Raw genomic sequence first — 23355 nt, forward strand, 5'->3', positions numbered from 1 at the left:
TATGAACAGACAGTACCTCAAACTGGTAAAGCCAGATCTCTTCCCCGTTCCTCTTAAGGTTTATACCTTTCTAGGGAGTTTTTCCTGTCTACTATGCTTTTGCCATGTGCTGGGTAACACAGTATTCCTAAGTGCACACTGCCTGTAATCATGGCACACCTTGTCATAGTGTTGCATTGTAGCCCTGGCATCAGCATTCTTCCAAACCTGAAACATCCCAAATGACATATAAAAGCATTTCTTTATTGCTCACCAAAACATCAAAGCAACCAAGCACTATCAGTAATCATGAAGCATACAATGCTAGTCCTGACTGAGTCATTAACATTAATGTGGTCAAACATTCTTCACAGATCAGTATTCTGTAGAGAAAGCTGCTGGTTCTGGGAAATAAGTGCAAATGCAATGACTGTACAAGGTAAGGGAAGGAGTGAGTTTCTTTACAGCAGGCGAACAGTCTTTCCAGTGACAGTCAGATAGTCTTCATCTGCCAGGGCGCGCAGAGCCTCTTCAAACATGTCCTTTGTTATTGCCTGAAAGTTAACACATTAGGAGACAGAAACACTATTCAGAAGATGGATATGCTTACCATCCAATTCAAATGTACAGAAAAATACACATTTAAATCTTATTTTAGGGTAATTGTGAGGACTGTTTTGATAGTTCTCAACAGGAAAAGCAGAGCTGGGAGGTACTACTTACAGCTTCAGACTGTCCTCGGAGGTCATCAAACAGCTGCTGGTACTTCATGGCAGGGGTCTTTCCCTTGGACTGGATCATTTTCTTCAAGGCCCGGGCCACTTCCTCCTTACGCTTACGGGCCGTGGCACTCATTCCTGGGTTGAGTAAAAACAAAAAGACAAGATAATATTTGCACCATATTGCACATTATCAAAGACACTGACACATACAAATTCATAACATGGTTGGGTTCGCACATCCAACCAATCCAAAAACATATTTGAAACATTTAACATGGCAGACATCCGAAAGGAATTTGAAGAGCTGTCATAGTAAATAATTACAAATAGACTAAATCCTCCATACCGGTTGTGAGGATGGAGATGTCGACAAAGCCAGTCCTGGGGTCTGTAGCGGACTGCTTGAGGGCTTCGCGATGCAGTCTCTTGGCCTCCTCCACGTCGATGGTCTCCACCTTGTCAGAGAAGCGCACCTTGGCATGGGCCTCAGCCAGGCGGATCAGAGACTCCAGCTGCCTGGGGTAGGCAGACACCATCCCCCGCCCGCTGCCAATCTTCCTCATGTCCACGTAGGCCTGGAAGAAAGATACCCATACAATCAATACAATTTATTTATAAAACCTTTACAATGTTGAATGCTACTGCAGGATATCGACCAGGGCTTCATCTGGCTTAATATAGCCTAAGCCTGGAACCAGCACAGAACTTGTTACATTCAGGGCCTGAAACAAACCTAGCCAGCCACTTAATACTTTTTTTTACCAGTATTTGGTGCTCAGGCCCTGAAGTTACATCTACATCACAACCCCTTTCAACTTAAGAGTATTTGTTATTATTATATGCCTATATCGTACCTCAATGAGTGCCTGGCTGGCTTCTTCGTTCAGTCTGGGGTTGATGTAAGTGCGAGCGTATGCAATGTAGTCCTTCAGCACAGCCATGTCCAGGAACTCTTCCTCGATCTGCTCCTCGCTCTGGTAGTAGAGCGCCACCAGGTGGTGAGCCAGGCGACGGTCGTATGCCTCGTCTTGAGGATCCAGCATCAGGAAGATCAGATCAAATCTGTAGGGGGAAAATAGCATTTTATTTTTTTTATATATTATGTTTAATGCCTCACATACTACATTTTTTAATAGTAGGTCATATGCATGTTGTGAGTTATTTTTTTATTTTATATATTTTTTGGCAACATGGTGCATTTAGTTACAGTGGAGAAGTCATTGTTTGGGGTTCAGTGACCCTAAGTATATTATTGACAATCAATATCATTTATCAATAAGAGTGTCCAGGGTGGTTGATCTATCAGGTAATATTTACCTTGAGAGCAGTGTGTGAGGGAGCTGGATGTTCTCAATGGTCGTCTTCTTGGGGTTCCACTGAGACTCCACGGGATTGGCTGCTGCCAGGACGGAAGTGCGTGCATTGAGCTGGCAAATGATTCCCGCCTGCACAAAAATAAAGAGAGAGCTTTGTAAGAAACTACCCTGTAGTTCACTGTTACTAACAGACTATTTACAAAACAGAAAACAAAATCATAATGCTTCTCCAGTAGTGAAACTATTTAATAATTCGATGTTAGCAACACCACATTTAACATTAAAATTCAAGAAGAGCCTATAAGTTTCTGTGAAGTGCATCGTTTCTGTGAATAGTCTTGAACCTAGTGCTGAAACTTAAACATCAGTACACTTTTTTATTTAACCTTTAACAAGGAAAGTCCATCCCCTGATCTTATTGTTCTTCTTTTTTTTTTAAACCAACCTTGGCGATGGAGAGAGTCTGCTGCTCCATGACCTCATGCAGCACAGAGCGCGTGCTGTCGCTCATCTTGTCAAACTCATCAATACAACATATCCCGTTATCACTGAGCACCAGGGCCCCCGTCTGCAGCACTAGCTGCTTGGTCTCTGGGTCCTTCATCACGTAGGCTGTGAGGCCCACGGCGCTGGAGCCCTTCCCAGACGTGTACTGACCGCGGGGCACCAGGTTGAACACGTACTGCAGCAGCTGGGACTTGGAGGTGCCGGGGTCTCCACAGAGCAGGATGTTTACCTCGGCACGGAAGTTACCGCGGCCTGTCTGGCTGAAGTCTTTACGGGTGCCCCCAAACAGCTGGAGAAGAATACCCTTGGGAAAAGAAGAGAAAGTTTATAGTACTGTGCATTTTGAATAAAAGTCTAATCTAAACTCAGTCAAAAATCAAACAACTGCTGCAGCAAAATACCCTGGGAAAAGAATGAAACTTTATAGTACTGTTCATGGATGTTGAAGGAAAGCAAAATCCACTGTAATCTGAAAGACAGCAGTTCCACATCCCTGGCAACAGAGGACCCCACGTTCATTTGACGAGACAACGATCCCGTGGTGAGTTTCCCAAAAGCGTTGTAGCACAAGCATCTTAATTACATAGCAGGCAATATAGAAAATGATCTTTGTGCTACAACTTTGCTTTCACTGACCTTTTTGATGTCCTCGTGTTCATAGATGCTGGGGGCCAGGGCGGAGGAGAGACGATCGTATACATCTGGTTTGGAGGCCAGCTCCTTCAGTATCTGGACGCGCTCTTCAGTGAAAAGCTTCTGGTCGGAATCCTCATCCAGCCCGTGAAGGCGCTTCTCATCAGTCTTGCGGAAGTGGATGACATCGATGTGGGTCTTGTACACAGACTTCACGTTGCTCTGGCGAGGGTTCTCACGCATAGGAACCGCTCTGTAGATACCTGTGGGGCAGTTGAGGAGTTTCGTCACGACAATAGGACCATTTTCTTGCATCCCAACATCAAAAAGCTCTGTAGCAGGACAGCTAACACGGATGTCGGGAGTCTCAGGACCTTGAGAAATTGAACAGTGATGACCATGAAAACACACAAGACTGACGGCTATTGCTATGCAGGGATGGAACCAAAATTATTCCCCAATCGTTTAGTTCTGAACAGAACCATTATTTTTTGGGTTTCGTTACACTGTTCCAACCAGCAAAATAAAGTTCTGGGCCGATTTGAACCAAAAAAATGTAACGTTTATATTGTTCATTTCTGTTCCTTTTTACATTCAACTCGACATGAAATGACTTCACCAATGGATACGGGAGCTTGCTATGGAGCAGGCAAGCTACAGACAAATGTAGGGGGCGACATGTGAATGAAATGCTGTGGGTGAGGAGAGCACTGGGCATGAAGCGCTGGGTAACTTGTTGATATGACATACATTATTTGAATTAGGCCCACATAATTATACCTACGGAGGAGTGACTTCTATGAAGGAACGTAACTTCAGAGAGTTATCGTAATGTTGGACCAGAGCTAGCCCTGGATCATGACTCATTTTATTTCACCTGTTCTCTTTACTGCTCCAGAACAGTAAAAGGTCACTTTTATTCTCGGTTCTGTTTCTTAAAAAAAATGTTTGGTCGTTCCAACTTGTTTCTAATGTTCAACAAGTATATTATTCTTATGGCTTTATCTAGCTTTATTTGTGATATTTCCCCTTGCCTTGTTGGCTTGCTAGGTTATCAATCCTCTGACATCTGCGTTGTTGACGGTAACCATCTGAGTATGTTTTATTTTTTTTACTTGCACGCGATCGTATCCACTGCTAGGTACACAGATGACGAACTGCACACTCAACTTTTCATGACGCAGCAGAGAAATTAGTCTATAGAACCATGTCTTCTTATTCAAACTCTAGTAAGGCACAGCAGCAGTATGCATGACTACGGCTAATTGTTTTTCCTTACCACGTGACCTGACCAGAAAAACTAAGCCCACGGTTATAGGCTGTTTTTTTTTTTTAAAGGGGGGGGGGGGTCGACAAACAGCAGTTGAAACAAACAAAGCGCTATTGATTGCAAGGACTGACCACTAAAATATCACAATTATAGTTAAGCATATTTTAAGTCGAAACAGTGTTTGTTACTAACATGGGATACGGTAGTTGCACTAAGCGCATGAGGCACTTACAAGTTATATTCTACAAGAAATCACTGAATATCATTTATTTATAAGTCCAAAAATGGATGCGGCAACTTCAGATTGCTCTTTTAACTAGAGCACACTTTTTGGAAAGCACTTTATAGCCTGTTACAGAATCCCGTTGCCGTGGGCGCCACATCATTGTGTGCGCATTTGTTTATTTGCTTTCTGGAGCCGCGCTGTCTGGCTCTCACTCACCCCTTTCTCTCCCTCGCATGAGAGATTGAACATCTCCAGCTCGTGGCTTCAGCCAACTAGACAATAGACATGTATCCCACCCCTGGGCACGCTCTAGCCATGCAGTCTCTCCGAGCCCTGATTGGCTAACCAGCCTGACCCACACTCAAACAGTCTTTTCCCAGTCTGTGAGCATGGGTGAACCGGTGGATATGGGGATGCGTGAAAACATAAGTTTGTATCACTATTGTTATGCCTGTTGGACGTGTTTACCACATATGTGCTCCAAGTAGAGATGAACTTTTCTTGACATTTATGTTGCCTATTTGTATAGCTTCACAGTGTTCATTGAATGTTATTGGGTAACATGTTTATTGTTAGCATGAGCGCTAGTTGTAACTCGGGTTACTACAGTTGAAGTCAGAAGTTTACATTAAAACTAGTTTTTCAAACACTCCACAAATGTCTTGTTAACAATCTATAGTTTTGGAAAGTCGGTTAGGACATCTACTTCGTGCATGACAAGTAATTTTCCAACAATTGTTTACAGACAGATTATTTCACTTATAATTCACTACCACAATTTCCAAATGCCTGAAGGTACCACGTTCATCTGTACAAACAATAGTTGGCAAGTGCAAACACCATGGAACCACGCAGCCGTCATACCGCTCAGGAAGGAGACGTGTTTTGTCTCCTAGAGATGAGCGTTACTTTGGTGCGAAAACTGAAAATCAATCCCAGAACAGCAGCAAAGAACCTTGTGAAGATGCTGAAGAAAACAGGTACAAAAGTATCTATATCCACAGTAAAACTAGTCCTATATCGACATAACTTGAAAGGACGCTCAGCAAGGATGAAACCATTGCCTCAAAACCGCCATAAAAAAAGCCAGACTACGGTTTGCAACTGCACATGGGGACAAAGACCTTATTTTTGGAGAAATGTCCTCTGGTCTGATGAAACAAAAATAGAACTGTTTGGCCATAATGACCATCGTTATGTTTGGAGGAAAAAGGGGGAGGCTAGCAAGCCGAAGAACACCATCCCAACCGTGAAGCACAGGGGTGGCAGCATCATGTTGTGAGGGTGCTTTGCTGCAGGAGGGACTGGTGCACTTCACAAAATAGATGGCATCACGAGGCAGGAAAAGTATGTGAATATATTGAAGCAACATCTCAAGACATCAGTCAGGAAGTTAAAGCTTGGTCGCAAATGGGTCTTCCAAATGGACAATGACCCCAAGCATACTTCCAAAGTTGTGGCAAAATGGCTTAATAAGGACAACAAATTCAAGGTATTGGAGTGGCCATCAAAGCCCTGACCTCAATCCCATTAAAAATGTGTGGGCAGAACTGAAAAAGCGTGTGCGAGCAAGGAGGCCAACAAACCTGACTCAGTCACACCAGCTCTGTCAGCAGGAATGGGCCAAAATTCACCCAACTTATTGTGGGAAGCTACCCGAAACGTTTGACCCAAGTTAAACAATTTAAAGGCAATGCTAACAAATACTAATTGAGTGTATGTAAACTTATGACCCATTGGGAATGTGATGAAAGATACTATACGCTACATTTCACATTCTTAAAATAAAGTGGTGATCCTAACTGACCTAAAACAGGGAATTTTTACTAGGATTAAATGTCAGGAATTGTGTAAAAGTGAGTTTAAATGTATTTGGCTAAGGTGCAGGTAAACGTCCGACTTCAACTCTATGTAATATATGGTTATTAGATAGTCCTCTGCTCCAGTTGTATTCATCATCATTCCTTCATACATAGCTTCTCTCATTCTATTGCACTCTGCACATATCTATGCAGTGTATTTATATCCTGTATAGCATATTCATCTTCTCTCTGTACCTTTACAGGACCTTTCTCAGAGTGTTTAAATAAAGTTAATGTGTGCTAACTCTTGGGCTGCTTTATTCTAACCGGGGACGGCGTCAGTGGGTCACAAACCAGTAAAAAACGTAGAGCCGGGTTGCTCTCTTCCACATACCATATCCAACAGCTAAGCTATACATTATCGCTTCACAGCCAGTCCTTCTACGGGGTAAACAGCTCACCAGTGATGTTGATGCGGTCTCCTGGCTGTACTTTGTCGACCAGGTCGTTGTGAGCGTACACTATGGTGGTGTGAGGGGTCTGCCCAGCAGGCATGTCATCAGGAGACTCCTGCACTTTGATCTGAAAAGGGGAGATGGAGGGGGAAAAAAAGGAATCCGAGTGAAAACAGGAGCTCTGCTTCTTCAGAGCTGTGTCTGGGAATACACTAGAATTGGATTTGTGTTCTAACCCAGGAAGACAAGCTTTTATGGACTAACGGGTATCGGAACTAAACCACTATCCTCAGTTTTCTGTTCAGCAGCATCCAAACAAATATAATCTTCTATTTAAAGTAAGCAGACTGTCTTAAAGTATAACAGATCTTGACCAACTTTTAAAAAATGCTTTCACCCCATATCTCACCATCTGTTTGTCGGAGAAGGCTGAGCGGTTGTGGATGAGGGCCAGACTGTGGATGGTGTTGCAGTTGCGGCACACGGCAGGCTCTGCGATGCGGCCGCGGTCCACCTCCACGCGGGTAGAAAAAGCACAAACCTGGCACTGGAAGAAGGCCTCCTGCATCTCTGGGATCAGCTGGGAGGTCCTGATCACCATGCCGCTGATGGTGATCATTTGGTCAATGTCTGGAAGGAGAGGGACAGAGGAAGTTTGTATTAAGTACTGAGCACTATAGCACCAGATATGGCTTCAAATTGTGCTTGTTTCAAACATTTTAGATATGGTTGACTGAGCTTGCCCGGGACAAATGGAATCAATGTCAGCCCCAAAAGTACAAATCATCTGGCACTCTAGGCCGCAGGCTCATTCAAACGCTCAATTTGGAAAGAAAATCAATGTTAAATTGAGTATAATTCACTCTTCATATGGTTTATAGTGCAATAGATGTTCATGTGTTGTTCAGGGAAGCTAGACATCCATCAGATGCTCCCAGGTGATATTTATTTTTAACAACATTTCGACCCGTAGGTCTTCATCAGACAACCTGATGAAGACCCTACGGATGGAAACGTTGTAAATAGCTAACACCTGGGAGCATGAGCAGCAGTGTGTGGCATTTTCCTTTCTGTTGTCCATTATACCGTCTTTCACATAGCGCACGAATACAGCAAGCTGGCTTAGATTGGAAACGTCTGTAGTCTCATCGAGTTGAAGGCTGAATTTTGCCGGGCTTGAAATCAGATCTGCAACTACTTGAGCCAAGATGTCTTTGCTCATGTCCTCTATTCTGTCGATTGATGGTGTCATTTGAAAGAGGAATTTGGGATAACTTAACTTCAGCCTCTTTTCCCAGCATGATATTCACCATCTTCAACACAGCTGGTTGTATGAGTGTTTCACCAATGGTGTGTGGTTTGCCCTGCTTTGCGATCAGGTAAGCAACTTCGTACGATGCTGTGAGGATCGGTTTGTTGATGGGTACAAATCCAAGAACAGGCAGAGTAGCCTTTTCATCAAATCTGGCTCTCTTCACCTTGAATTCAGCGAGAGTTGTGATCTTGTATTTTGCATCTCCATGCAGCTTAAGGAAGTGTTCTCTTAGTTTTGCCGGTGCTAGACTAGAATTGCTCAACTTGGCATTGCAAATCATGCAGTTAGGACGCTGACTCCCATCACGTTCCGTTATACATGCAAATCCATATTGTACATATTCGTCCGACCACTTTCTTTTTTTGCTCAACATAGTAAGTATGAACGGATTAAAATATTAAGAAAGAAATCACAAGTCGACTACTGAGCGCACCAAATTCCCTGCAGCACAGATAGGCCAAGCGATGTAGCGTGATCACCTGCAGCCAATGATGGCCAAGCGGGGTGTGTCATCACGAATCATATGAGTCGGATGTGTGTCTTGACCTCCGCCGAACCCCTGAGACTGACTCACCAAACCCCTGGGGTTCGATCGAACCCAGGTTAAGAACCACTGATATAGATAAATGGTATGGTGTAGAATGCAAACCCATACATCTCAACACAGCCAGCATGCTTCCTCCAATCAGTCTACATTAGAGGGAGCATCAAGGAGCTTGCTGGCTCCAGCACCACTGCACCAAGCCCTGTCCCTTCTGCTCCTGCCACAAGTGTTCATCTGCTCAAATATATTTGTGCAGGCATGGATGTGCCTAAGGGCACAGCATGGAGGCGTTGCTGTGTTGTTTGCCAGATGAAGTCTCCCATCATATGCACCACATGCTCAGTGACCCTCTGCTTTACATCAGAAAGAGACTGCTATGGCATCTGGCATCAGCAGCAGAATATTGTCTAGAGTTTTGGTAAAGTTGGTGGGGTTATATGGCAAAGTGGGTGGGGGATAGCGTAAGTATGTTATATCTGGAGTACTTTTCTTGTCTTATCCGGTATCTTGTGTGAATTTAAGTCTGCTCTCTCTTTCTCTCGGAGGACCTGAGCCCTTGGACCATGCTCCAGGACTACCTGCCATGATGACTCCTTGCTGTCCCCAGTCCACCCGGCCTTGCTGCGGTTCCAGTTTCAACTGTTCTGCCTGCGGCTATGGAACCCTAAACTGTTCATTTTTACTCTTGGGGTGCTGTCCTGTTGCACCCTCTACAACCACTGTGATCTCCACCCGGCACAGCCAGAAGAGGACTGGCCACCCCTCATAGCCTGGTTCCTCTATAGGTTTCTTCCTAGGTTTTTGCCTTTCTAGGGAGTTTTTCCTAGCCACCGTACTTCTACACCTGCAATGCTTGCTGTTTGGGGTTTTAGGCTGGGGCTCTATAAATAGATTTGATTTGATAGAGGACTGGGGTCTTCTAAATATTGAAAGTGTGTAAATAGTTACCCATGTTATTTTGTAAATGTATATACACATATTTATTCATATATTTTTTTTAATCAATGTTATTATTTTTTTCTTTCATTTATTATTCTAATTTTTTGGGGGGGGTGTGAGTTAGAATGGTATTTTGTATATAGTTATTTGTTTCAAAATGTATACCTTCACCAATTTGGCCACTTGGGTACATTTGGGCTACTTGTGTGGGACACCTGGGTGACTTCATGATAAATGCCATGTAGCACACTCATTCTGGAAGTTATCATTCTGAAACTTTGCACAAGTACTGTTGCCCTCTTATATTTTTCACTGGAATTGTCCCCATCATCCTATCTGAATGTTTGTTTTATCTTGTTCATTTTAAAGATGATACAAAAATAAAAATAAAAAACGTATGGTTTGTTCCATTGTTTTATCTAAACCAGATCTATTGTGTTATATTCTCCTATATTCAATTCACATTTACACAAACTTCAGAGTGTTTTCTTTCAAATGGTACCAAGAATATGCATATCCTTGGTTCTGTGCCTGAGCTACAGGCTGTTAGATTTGGGTATGTCTTCAGGCGGAAATTGCACAAAGTAGGGGGGGAGCTCTAAGAGGTTAAACGTGTTTATGTTAATTAACGGTGAACAACATTGAGACCAGCAGTTATTTGCATGACAGTTACCGGCTGACAAAATGTAATTACCGCCACAGTCCTATTACCTTCAGGGTTCAGGCTCCTCATGTTCCTGGTCTTCAGGGCGTTGTATGGCCGCACCTGGATCTGGTGCTCCAAGATGGAGTCTGGGAAACGCTCAAAGAACAGCTCATTGACAGCCATGTCAAACGTGGGGATGACTTCCTGTGAAAGAGATATAGGAAAAACAACATTGTGAATCACCATTCTTATTGGTATGCCACACGTAATTAAACATATTGTAATCTCTATGCCCATGGTAATAAATGGTAGAAAAATACTTAGCAGACAAATATTACACCAACCCACCTTTGCTAGCGGTTACAATTTGATTTAACGCTGTCATACGGGAAACATTTTAAGTTAGCATTCATAGCCCATCATCTCCCATTAATATTAAAGAGGTCCTAAAGCTAGAAATCAAATATCTAAATGACCCTTGGTAATTCCATATGCTAGCTTAGTAGAACTTACACACACACACACACACACACACACCACTTAGACTCGAGAGGGTTCATATGTGAGACCGTCTGGTGTGTGCGTGTTTACCTGGGGGTAGGAGATGAGCTGCCTGTACAGGTCTGCGTCAAAGGACTGCACATGGCTGCAGTTGACGTTCAGCACAGGCTCACCAACCACACTGATCTAGAGGGACAACACAAATAGAAACTTATCACTGCAAAATAATAAGTGCAATACTAGTCTCAAGACAAGATGTTAATGGCTGATCACTGTTATTGGTGTCACATGGTGCTAGGGGGAGGGGGACCCTACCTCCTCCAGCTTCTGCATGTAGAGAGGCTCATTCAGGTCCAAACCAGCATTCTCATCCTCGTTGGAAGCCGGGTCAATGAACCTCTGCAGGAATCTCTGTGGGGAAAATGAACAATAATAGCATTCAGATAAAATGATCTAACAGATTGAACTCACATTTTTTCTTATCAATTAGATTTGTATTATTTATTTTTCGACACCAATGAAAGCAAAGCCCTAAAGCCCTCATTTCCATACCTGGAACTTCTCCTTGCACGTTCCCACGTTGACATCAGTGCCCCAGATAACAAGCTTCTGACCCAGTGCCTGCTCACTGGCTACTGCACCATCTGCACTTGGCTGGTGGAGGACAAAAATGGCATTAGCTGTTATAGATTTCCTAACAATGTCATTCTATATAGCATAAGCCGTTAGCAAATCTCTAACGCCAACTTTCTAAAATAAATAGCATTAGCTGTTACAGATTTGCTAACAATATCAATCTATATAGCATTAGTGGTTATACATTTCTTGATTATCATTCTCCATATAGGAGTTTCTCTACTCACCGGCTCAGGGTGAAGGTCCACCTGGGGGGCCTTCCTGATGGAGCCCAGGTCAGGGCGCTGTCTGGCTGGGGTGCCACCCACACCACTACGGGGGGTGCCCTCCACCCTGGAGCTCGGAGTCCCGTACATCAGAGGGGAGCTCATGTCCACCTCACTTGGGAGAACTGAGGAGAAGACATTCCGAGTGACATCACAGGGTCAAAATCTCACTTCTTTTAGGTACAGTTCCAGTTTATTTTTTGCAGTTGTGCTGCACAAATGATCTGGGCCCATCTCCACAAAGCATCTCAGAGTAGGAGTGCTGATCTTGGATCTGTCCATATAAATCAAATCAAACTTTAGTTGTCACATGCGCCCAATACAACAAGTGTAGATCTTACCGTGAAATGCTTACTTACAAGCCCTTAACCAAGAGTGCAGTTCAAGAAGAGTTAAGAAAATATTTACCAAATAAACTAGAAAGTAAAAATAGAAATAAAAAGTAACACAATAACAAGGTTATATACAGGGGGTACCGGTACCAAGTCAGTGTGCGGGCAGGGGTACAGGTTAGTTGAGGTAATTGTACATGTAGGTAAGGGTGAAGTGACTATGCATGTGGGTCAATGTAAATAGTCCGGTGGCCATTTGATTAATTGTTCAGCAGTCTTATGGCTTGGGGGTAGAAGCTGTTAAGGAGCCTTTTGGTCCTAGACTTGGCGCGCAGGTAACACTTGCTGTGCGGTAGCAGAGAAAACAGTCTATGACCTGGGTGACTGGAGTCGCTGACAATTTTATGGGCTTTCCTCTGACACCTCCTATTATATAAGTCCTGGATGGCACGAAACTTGTCCCCAGTGATGTACTGGGCCGTACGCACTACCCTGTGTAGCGTCTTATGGTCAGATGCCGAGCTCCTTTCCCCATCTCCTGAGGGGGAAAAGGTTTTGTCGTGCCCTCTTCACGACTGTCTTGGTGTTTGGACTATGATAGTCTGTTGGCGATGTGGACACCAAGGAACTTGAAACTCTCTACCAACTCCACTACAGCCCCGTTGATGTTAATGGGGGCCTGTTCGGCCCGCCTTTTCCTGTAGTCCACGATCAGCTCCTTTGTCTTGATCACATTGAGGGAGTTGTTGTCCTGACACCACACTGCCAGTTCTCTGACCTCCCTATAGGCTGTCTCATCGTTGTCGGTTATCAGGCCTACCACTGTTGTGTCGTCAGCAAACTTAATGATGGTGTTGGAGTCGTGCCTGGCCATGCAGTCATGAGTGAACAGGGAGTACAGCTGGGGACTAAGTACACACCCCTGAGGGGCCAGTGTTGAGGATCAGCATGGCAGACATATTATTGCCTACCCTTACCATCTGGGGGCAGCCCGTCAGGAAGTTCAGGATCCAGTTGCAGAGGGAGGTGTTTAGTCCCAGGATCTTTAGCTTAGTGATGAGATTGGAAGGCACTATGGTGTTGACAGCTGAGCTGTCGTTAATGAATATCATTCTCACATAGGTTTTTCCTTTTGTCTAGGTGGGAAAGGGAAGTGTAGAGTGAAAAAGAGATTGCATCATCTGTGGATCTGTTAGGGTGGTATGTGAATTGGAGTGGCAATTGACAACAACAAAAAATATATTTTATTATCAAGTGCAGTCACAAAAAACATCAAACTGGCTCTTATGTGGACCGCCACAGGAAAAGAAGACCCAGAGTTGCCTCTGCTGCAGAGGATAAGTTCATTAAGAGTTACCAGCCTCAGAAATGGGCAATTAACTGCACCTCAGATTGCAGCCCAAATAAATACTTCAGAGTTCAAGTAACAGACACATCTGATCATCAACTGTTCAGGGGAGACTGTGGGAAATCAGGCCTTCATGGTCGAATTGCTGCATAGAAACCACTACTAAAGGACACCAATAAGAAGAGACTTGCTTGGGCCAAGAAACACAAGCAAAGGACATTATACCGGTGGAAATCTGTCCTTTGGTCTGATGAGTCCAAATTTGAGATTTTTGGTCCCAACCGCCATGTCTTTGTGAGATGCAGAGTAGGTGAACGGATGATCTCTGCATGTGTGGTTCCCACCGTGAAGCATGGAGGTGGTGTGATGGTGTTTTGCTGGGGACACCGTCTGTGATTTATTTAGAATTCAAGACACACTTAACCAGCATGGCTACCACAGCATTCTGCAGAGATATGCCACCCCATCTGGTGTGCGCTTAGTGGGACTGTCATTGGTTTTCCAGCAGGACAATGACCCAAAACAAACCTCCAGGCTGTGTAAGGGCTATTTGACCAAGAAGGAGAGCGATGGAGTGCTGCATCAGATGATCTGGCCTCCACAATCACTCGACCTCAACCCAATTGAGATGGTTTGGGATGAGTTGGACAGCAGAGTGAAGGAAAGGACCCAACAAGTGCTCAGCATATGTGGGAACTCCTTCAAGACTGTTGGAAAATCATTCCTCATGAAGCTGGTTGAGAGAATGCCAAGAGTGTGCAAAGCTGTCAAAGCAAAGGGTGGCTACTTTTAAGAATATAAAATCTATTTTGATTTGTTTAACTTTTTGGTTACTACATGATTCCATGTGTGTATTTCATAGTGTTGATGTCTTCACTACTATTCTACAGTGTATAAAATAGTAAAATAAAGAAAAACCCTAGAATGAGTATGTGTCCAAACTTTTGACTGGTACTGTATATTTATGCGACTACAAAGAAAAAAGACTAACTTAAACAGCATCATTCTGTGTGTTAATGCTGGAGGCAGTTAGTTACCTGAGCGGCGCGGGCTGGAGAACAGAGAGGTGTCATGGACAGCAGGGCTGGCAATGTCTGTGCCTGGAGACGTGGGCATGGCCGGCAGATCCCCGTTGGAGGAGTCCTGACCTCTCCGCCGCTGGGAAGGAGGGGAGACCAGGCCATCACTGCCAGCTACAGAGACAGAAAAATACATTGTTGGTTAGGTTAGACTGCTTCCTTTCATGTGATTTATATGTCCTTGGGTGTCATATTAAATTAAAAACAGAATATCTCTGTACAAACTGTAAATATAGTTTATGGTACTCAGAACCTTTTGCTGTCGACTTAGGAGTGGCTGGAATGTCATCCCTGTTGCGCTTGCGTCTACCGGGAGTTGATGTTGGTGAAGACATTCTGAATGATCACAGGTCCTAGAAAAGAAATCTGGTTGACTATACGGTAAAAAAAAAAAAGTTAAATAACGTTAAATGTATGCGTCTTTGACTCGTAAAATAACATAATACAACCAGTAAGTAACACATAGCGGAGTTGAGCTTGAATTAGCTAATAACAAAGCCAGTAGTTAGTTATGTCATTAGCTAACGAGTTAATTGTTGGTAGCTACTTGCATTCTTTTCGACGTGTAATGAAACAATGCATCCTAGCCAGTAGGCTAGCTGGGAAGTCAACTAAACATCCGAAAGAGCTTGTAAACTAAAAATAAAATATTGATTGTAAATCCTTAACTAGGTACATTCTCTAATAATATATTCCTAATAATTTTTTATCAAATACTTTGATGGCTGGCATGTTCATTGTAAAACAGTAGCTAGCTAGTGCTAGTTAACAATAGAGAGAAAGCTACTATGTTAGTATCTTTGCATGAAAGGCACCAACTACTACTTGCCGAGGAAACCCAGTCTGATTTTATTTAAAAAATCTGGTGAACACTCCCAAACACATAAATTAGGTCATCTGAATTTGCTCTAACATAAAACATTTAATAAACAACGACCTAGTTCATTTAGCTTTTGAAAACCTTAGAAATAGCTAGCTACAGTATCTTAAAATTACTTTTCTTACCTACTACGTAGTGATACCGCAATGAATTTGGCGCGAAATGGTGGGTGTGACGTTTTAGTCCCGGGAAACGTTGCACCAATAGCGAAGCTAAATACTTGTGCGCTAACCATTAGCATTTGCACATCAAGGGGGTCCCGGAGTGTCTTACAATCAGTACCGTTAACATTTTAAATTGAATAAATTAATACTTTAATACATTAATAATTTTTGTAAGTATTTCATTATTAGTTCAGGAGTTTGCATTGTAATAATTGTGTTCACCTAAAGGTCTGGGTAATCCCCCCATCAATCTGACATCGTTTCACCCGAAATGTTCCCACTCAGGGGCTAGTGTAAACCTTTACCACAAGGTGGCGCATGTGCCATGAGAAACGTGTCAACATTTTTCGACGATCACTCGAAAAATACAGAATGCATTTCTTTAGATGTTCATAGAATTTATGGGAATGGCATGAAACAAATTCCGGGAACACATCAAACATGCAGAATTTCTCTTACCATAAGTAATTACTCTGCATTCTTCTATATAGTAACAATGCCTTTATATCAAATTAATAACCATGATAACCTACTTTCCAGGGCCATTAATGACATTTAATTTATTGTATAGACAATGGCATGTACTGTACACAAAAATCGGTGAATATAAAATATTGTTCATTATGTAACATTTCCACTGCCCACAATGTCATATGACCAGAGACGTGCACTTGACAGTTTACATCAATGGTTCCCAACCAAGGGTACTTGGCCTACCCACAGTGGGTACTTGAGAAGACTCATGAGACCATAGGCCTACTGGTAAAAACTACATGAGGGGGTACTTTAGGGGTACCAACGGTTGGGAACCACTGATTTACATGATGATGCCTATAAAAGCGCTGGCTCCACATACGCAGCATGAAATTGTGCGCTTGTCAGTTAGGGAATTCGATTCATCTGGCCCGGGCGCCTTTTGCCCTGGGTGAAAGTTGATTGCATTCGTTTTGAAACCGGGCTTCCTCCCGGGCGTGAGCCAGGTTCGCCGTTTAAAGCCCACGGCGTAGTCGCCTCAAAACTAAAGTTAAGTAATTAAGCATGTGACATAATGAGTAGGATTCTATGTTTTCACATGCAAGTGATCACTTTGAGAAAAACACTTATTTAACTGCCTTACCAATGAAACTAGATTGAATTTTCAAACATCTATTTATAGAAAAGTGATGTGTTTCTGGACAATGCACCATGTTGCATCGTTGACATGGCATAGCGGCGCAGATTACTGTTCGATTTGAGAGGGCGCAGCTACCTCATCTCTTTTGCCCGTTGACCTCACGGGTCATAGACCGGTGCCCCGCGGATCAGCATAATCGAATCCCCCCAATGCACTCGTAGTATAGAAAGAGGGTGGCATGTGCGCACACCCTTCTCTCCTCAAATGGGAGCTAGGGAGACCACGTGATTCAAACTAGACTCTACTGGCTTGTCAAAGGGGGAGGTAAAACTTTGACGTAAGCAGAGGAAAGATACAAAATACACTCCGCGAAATACAGAGACTTCAGAGAAGTTACAGACCTTAATATACCGCCACTATTTTAGAATAAACCTAAACACCACTTAAAAGAAGCAACGTTGGGGAAAGGGAAGAGGACGCTCCAGTAATACAGAGTGAGCGTGATACATTGTATCAAGCTTGTTCCAACTACTTGGCTACTAAGTAACGAAATCTATTGACGTCCGATCCCACGAGGGCAGAAAGCAGAGTTCATGTGTGATATATACAGCCTGGATTCTCAGTGCGTGTCTCCACAATGCAACATGAGTTGGGCGATGGAGCCTACAAACTTCTACGACAATAAGCTGAGCAGCGGTCTCCAGGGGGTCTGCAAACCCGGGAGAAGTGATCATGGCACGGGCGAGGACACAACCATGGCCGAGCTGAACACAGCCCCTGCAATGTACGACGACGAGAGTGCTATCGACTTCAGCTCCTACATAGAGTCGATGACAGCAGTACCACACCTGGAACTCTGCAACGATGAACTTTTCCTTGACTTATTCAACACTGTGAAGCAAGAGAAGACAGACTTCTACATGCCAAGCTCGACTACGTCGTCCAGCAATATGCAGCAGCTGTCAAACTGTTCAACCAACGCATACCCAGTTGGAAGCCAAAAAGAGTTCGAGAGGAAGCTCAAGGGTGGATTTGACAACAAGGGGGTCTTCAGTGCACCGATTAAACAGGAATCGGACTGGAGCGACAATGACATGTCCTCGTCGTTACCTTCCCAGATCAAAAACTGCGCGCAGACCTCCGTGAGCCTTCCCATGGGACAACCAACTCCACCATCAACCCCAGAGCCCCTCTCAAGCCAATCAGCCCACTCCTCTCCTCGGAAGGTCGGCAAGGAGAAAGGGAAAAAGAATTTTGACAGGTACAGCCAAGAGTACCGCCAGAGACGTGAGAGGAATAACGTTGCAGTGAGGAAAAGTAGGGACAAAGCAAAGCAACGCAACGTGGAAATGCAGCAAAAAATGCTTGAACTGGGTTCAGAGAATGACAGATTACACAAAACTATCGATCAACTAACCAGTGAGCTCACTGGCCTGAGAGATTTCTTCAAGCAGCTTCCCAATCACAGCTCCTCGTTTTTGGGGACCACGGGTGGGGCCAGGCGGTGACCAATTAATCTTACTTTCTAATTAACTGAACTTTTGAAATACATACCTCAACACAGACTTACCATCTGTAACAGATGCATTATAAACAAGCTTACATTTATGGCACTGGAAATGTACTGGAAACGTAGGCTTCCTCCCATATTGTTGCCATAATCTTTTGGGGGGATTTTTTTTTTCTATATTAAATTATTTTACTACTTCATTTAGTTGTTGTTATACCAGATATGGTACATGTTTTATAATTCCAAACTTTGTAAGAGCAAGAGCATGTTTGAATTTTATATAGTTTATATAAAAAAAACATTAAATATTTGTCTATTATGGAATCTCTAATAAAAGTGCTGAAAAGTCATACAAATCAACATCGTCTATGAGTGTGTTTGGGATGAACATATTAGTACATATGTGATTATAAATTACTTGGCATGGTTAAAGTATGTTTTATATGGATTTGCTGGTGCCAAGAATCTACCTCAGTTGGAGTTGGGCCACCTCTCTAGAATAACATTTTCACAGCTAGTGGAAGAAAGTACAGAAAAAGGTAAACAAATACACCAACTTATAATACAAGGTTTATTGACACAGTATAAGCACCATTCATCTTCAGAGAAAGATTAGGGGGGAGATATTCAAGGGAACACTTTGAAAGAAATGTGCGGCTATATACAGCAAACAGGCATATTTTACAGTCACCATTTGGACCCACGTGACAAAGTCTGACATATGTTACTCCTCTCTGGTCCTTCAGTTCTAACCTTGGGCTGTCATCTCCAGGGTCCTAACATATCAGTAACACACAAACAGATCTATTTTTTCCAGCCAACTATTCATGCGCTGTACAGAGAGACTGGGCCTGGCTGGGCTGAGGAGACCTCCTAGTCCTACAGATTGATTTCACGGGATCCCACTCCACACTTTGACAGCCTCAGAGGCAGATCTCTTCCAGGCCGATCGACAGGGCAGGTTTCCTGGTGACCACGCGGACGTAAGCGCTGAGGGGGCCCACCTCCTTCCCCAGCACATTTTCCACCTCGTAACCTGGGAACTGCAGCACATGAACAATCAATCTAACTATGGATAGGCATAGGCTAGTCTAAGAGTAAGACTTACAGTTTAAGTCGGAAGTTTACATACACCTTAGCCAAATACATTTAAACTCAGTTTTTCACAATTCCTGACATTGAATCCTAGTAAAAATTCCCTGTCTTAGGTCAGTTAGGATCACCACTTTATTTTAAGAATGCGAAATGTCAGAATAATAATAGAGAGAATGATTTATTTCAGCTTTTATTTCTTTCATCACATTCCCAGTGGGTCAGAAGTTTACATACACTCAATTAGTATTTGGTAGCATTACCTTAAATTGTTTAACTTGGGTAAAAAGTTTTGGGGAGCCTTCCACAAGCTTCCCACAATAAGTTTGGTGAATTTTGGTCCATTCCTCCTGACAGAGGTGGTGTAACTGAGACAGGTTTTTAGGCCTCCTTGCTCGCACACGCCTTTTCAGTTCTGCCCACACATTTTCTATGGGATTGAGGTCAGGGCTTTGAGATGACAACTCCAATACCTTGGCTTTGTTGTCCTTAAGCCATTTTGCCACAACTTTGTAAGTATGCTTGGGGTCATTGTCCATTTGCGACCAAGACTGATGTCTTGAGATGTTGCTTCAATATATCCACATCATTTTCCTACCTCATGATGCCTTCTATTTTGTGAAGTGCACCAGTCCCTCCTGCAGCAAAGCACCCCAACAACATGATGCTTCCACCCCTGTGCTTCACGGTTGGGATGGTGTTCTTCGGCTTGCAAGCCTCCCCCTTTTTCCTCCAAACATGTAACGATGGTCATTATGGCCAAACAGTTATATTTTTGTTTCATCAGACCAGAGGACATTTCTCCAAAAAGTATGATCTTTGTCCACATGTGCAGTTGCAAACCGTAGTCTGGTTTTTTTTATGGCGGTTTTGAGGCAGTGGCTTCTTCCTTGCTGAGCAGCCTTTCAGGTTATGTCGATATAGGACTTGTTTAACTGTGGATATAGATACTTTTGTACCCGTTTCCTTCAGTATCTTCACAATGACCTTTGCTGTTGTTCTGGGATTGATTTTCACTTTTCGCACCAAAGTACATTAATCTCTAGGAGACAGAACGCGTCTCCTTCCTGAGCGGTATGACAGCTGCGTGGTCCCATGGTGTTGTCCCATTGATTCAAATTATGTCAATTAGCCTATCAGAAGCTTCTAAAGCCATGACATAATTTTCTGGAATTTTCCAAGCTGTATAAAGGCACAGTACACTTTGTGTATGTACTTCTGACCCACTGGAATTGTGATACAGTGAATTATAAGTGAAATAATCTGTCTGTAAACAATTGTTGGAAAAATGACTTGTGTCATGCACAAAGTAATGTCCTAACTGACTTGCCAAAACTATAGTTTGTTAACAAGAAATGTGTGCAGTGGTTGAAAAACGAGTTTTAATGACTCCAACCTAAGTGTATGTAAACTTCCGACTAACTGTCCACAATAATCACATTGTGTGCATGTAACCGTACTCATTATTTGATTACTTCATGGACCAAAAAAAAGTATTTATTTTAAAAACTGAGCATTTTCTGAATTCAAACGCACCACCAGCAACTGGACGCAGAACATTTAGAAGATACAGTATGTTTTGCCGAAAATAATACAAAGATAGTATCGTTAAGGTTGGTTGAAAATTCTCTGTGCTACACCAAAGTGTACCTAACCTGAAACTCCCAGTAATGGATACCAAAACTGTTTGGTTCAAATCACATTATTTGGTGTATCAATCAGTGCCTTCAGAAAGTATTCCCACTTCTTGACTTTTTCCACATTTTGTTGTGTTACATCCTGAATTAAAAATGTATTCATTTAGTTTTGTCACTGGCCTACACACAATATCCCATAATGTCAAATTGGAATGTTTTTGGAAATGTTTAAATTAATTCAAAAGTATCCTTTTGTTATGACAAGCCAAACTATAAGTTCAGAAGTGAAACTGTGCTTAACGAGTCACATAATACGTTGCGAGGACTCTGTGTGCAATAATAGTGTTTAACATTTTATTCCCTCTTCCGACTGTCCATCAACTCTGAACCCTACGTCACAAACAACAACACATCGTAACGCAGCAGGAGATGGTTTCGTTGCTGTAGCACATTCATAGATTGATTTATAGCCAGTAATCTAAAGTAATTCATAGATTTTAAACAAACACCATTTTCTGTTTGTCGTAGTCATACCGTACTCATTGTTACATCCAGGCTGTATCACATCCGGCCGTGATTGGGAGTCCCATAGGGCGGTGCACAATTGGCCCAGCGTCGTCCGGGTTAGGCCGTCATTGTAAATAAGAATTTGTTCTTAACTGACTTGCCTAGTTAAATAAAGGTCCAGTATTTTTTTAGAATAAAATGGACAGAGAATATTAATATGAGATGAAAGGTGAGTTCCTAACGAGTTCAGGAAGCCAAGCTAGAGCTCGGTGAGATGTGTCATGCACAAAGTAGATGTCCTAACCGACTGGCCAAAACTATAGTTTGTTAACAAGACATTTGTGGAGTGTTTGAAAAACTAATTTTAATGACTCCAACCTAAGTGTATGTAAACTTCCGACTTCAACTGTAGTAACCCGAGTCACAACTAGCACTCATGCTAACAATAAACATGTTACCTAATAACATTCAATAAACACTGTGAAGCTATACAAATAGGCAACATAAATGTCAAGAAGAGCGTAACCTATGTGTATGTAAACATCGAACTGTAAAAACACAAGTTAGACATGCTCAATGAGAACAAAAGTTGGAGCTAAGCTAAGCGTCAAAAGTTAGTTACACTCTATAATATAATTTACAATGACAATATATTGTTATTAGATTGGGGGGGGGGGCATCCAGTGCAAAAACTCAATAGAAAATATTTGTATTGGGTATGTGGAGCTGATCCACCTCAATTAACCTGGATTGTTGGTTTGCCCTGGTTCTCAATAATGGATGTAAGCCAGGTTTTCAACAATATCCATTCTAGAATGCTGGATGATACAGTGCATTCAGAAAGTATTCAGGTCCCTAGACTTTTTCCATATTTTGTTACGTTACAGCCTTTTCCTAACATAGATTAAATCGTTTTCCCCCCTCATCAATCAACACACAATACCCCATAATGACAAACAAAAATAAGGTTGACATTTTTGCTCATTTATTTAAAAAAAAAATAATTAAAAAAGTATAACGTTTACATAAGTGTTCTGACCCTTTACTGAGTACTTTCTTAAGGCACCTTTGGCAGAGATCACAGCCTTGAGTCTTCTTGGGTATGACACTACAAGCTTGACACACCAGTATTTGGGGAGTTTCTCCCATTCTTCTCTGCAGATCCTTTCAAGCTCTGTCAGGCTGGATGGGGAGCGCCGTTACACAGCTATTTTCAGGTCTCTTCAGAGATGTTCGATAGGGTTCATGTTCGGGCTCTGGCTGGGCCACTCAAGGACATTCAGAAACTTGTCCCAAAGCCAGTCCTGTGTTTTCTTGACTGTGTGCCAAGGGTCGTTGTCTTGTTGGAAGGCAAACCTTCACCCCAGTCTGAGGTCCTGAGTGCTCTGGAGCAGGTTTTCATCAAGGTTCTCTCTGTACTTTGCTCTGTTCATCTTTCCCTCAATCCAGACTAGTCTTCCAGTCCCTGCCACTGAAAAATATCGCCACAGCATGATGCTGCCACCACCATGCTTCACCGTAGGGATGGCGCCAGGTTTCCTCCAGACGTGACGTTTGGCATTCAGGCCAAAGAGCTAAATCTTGGTTTCATCAGACCAGAGAATCTTGTTTCGCATGGTTAGATGCCCTTTGGCAAGCTCCAAGCAGGCTGTCATGTGCCTTTTACTGAGGAGTGGCTTCCGTCTGGCAGCTCTACCATAAAGGCTTGATTGGTGGAGTGCTGCAGAGATGGTTTTCCTTCTGGAAGGTACTACCATCTCCACAAAGGAACTCTGGAGCTCTGTCAGAGTGAACATCAGGTTATTGATCAACTCCCCGATTGCTCAGTTTGTTCAGGCAGCCAGCTCTAGGAAGAGACTTGGTGGTTCCGAACGTTTTCCATTTAAGAATGATGGAGGCCACTGTGTTCTTGGGACCTTCAATGCTGCACAAATG

The 23355-nt window shown here is 42.9% G+C and overlaps 3 protein-coding genes across 8 annotated transcripts in view; 1 reads left to right on the forward strand and 2 right to left on the reverse strand.

The window, feature by feature from the left end:
* Positions 1-222: 222 nt before the first annotated feature.
* LOC110508600 (DNA replication licensing factor mcm4-A) lies at positions 223-15856 on the reverse strand. 2 transcript variants are annotated; one of them, XM_021589236.3, is made up of 17 exons: positions 15522-15856; positions 14770-14869; positions 14475-14630; positions 11719-11882; positions 11408-11509; positions 11171-11266; positions 10946-11041; positions 10420-10558; positions 7320-7540; positions 6917-7037; positions 3161-3420; positions 2463-2828; positions 2019-2146; positions 1556-1763; positions 1048-1276; positions 703-836; positions 223-533 (listed from the first exon to the last, which is right to left on the reverse strand). In XM_021589236.3, exons 2-17 carry the CDS (start codon positions 14849-14851, stop codon positions 441-443), a joined length of 2595 nt encoding a protein of 864 aa, XP_021444911.3. In that variant the 5' UTR covers positions 14852-14869; positions 15522-15856; the 3' UTR covers positions 223-440. The 2 variants fall into 2 exon arrangements, with proteins under 2 accessions (XP_021444911.3, XP_021444910.3); XM_021589235.3 differs by having other exon boundaries at positions 14770-14890; positions 15522-15854.
* Positions 15857-17267: 1411 nt separating this feature from the next.
* On the forward strand, positions 17268-18303 carry cebpd (CCAAT enhancer binding protein delta). Its single transcript, NM_001172499.1, has one exon. The coding sequence runs from the start codon at positions 17268-17270 to the stop codon at positions 18180-18182; it is 915 nt and encodes a 304-aa protein (NP_001165970.1). The 3' UTR covers positions 18183-18303.
* A 438-nt stretch (positions 18304-18741) lies between these two features.
* spidr (scaffold protein involved in DNA repair) overlaps positions 18742-23355 on the reverse strand; it is an 85515-nt gene continuing 80901 nt past the window's right edge. For all 5 annotated transcript variants that reach the window (XM_021589233.3, XM_036966699.2, XM_090225461.1 and 2 more), the window contains one exon: positions 18742-19227. In XM_021589233.3, the coding sequence (XP_021444908.3) occupies positions 19108-19227 (120 nt within the window). In that variant the 3' untranslated portion in view covers positions 18742-19107. The remainder of the gene's footprint in view (positions 19228-23355) is intronic.

Source organism: Oncorhynchus mykiss, chromosome 28 (assembly GCF_057628025.1).
Source record: "Oncorhynchus mykiss isolate SJ-2025 chromosome 28, ASM5762802v1, whole genome shotgun sequence".
NCBI lineage: Eukaryota > Metazoa > Chordata > Actinopteri > Salmoniformes > Salmonidae > Oncorhynchus > Oncorhynchus mykiss.

Bases quoted from the DNA above. Each gene is read 5' to 3' on its own strand.
- LOC110508600 (XM_021589236.3), bottom strand. From the start codon at position 14,851: ATGTCTTCACCAACATCAACTCCCGGTAGACGCAAGCGCAACAGGGAT. The intron at 11,883-14,474 runs GTAACTAACTGC...TCTTCTCCTCAG, and splicing joins CTCCAGCCCGCGCCGCTCAG to TTCTCCCAAGTGAGGTGGAC. The intron at 11,267-11,407 runs GTATGGAAATGA...TTTTCCCCACAG, and splicing joins CGTGCAAGGAGAAGTTCCAG to AGATTCCTGCAGAGGTTCAT.
- cebpd (NM_001172499.1), top strand. From the start codon at position 17,268: ATGTGTGATATATACAGCCTGGATTCTCAGTGCGTGTCTCCACAATGC.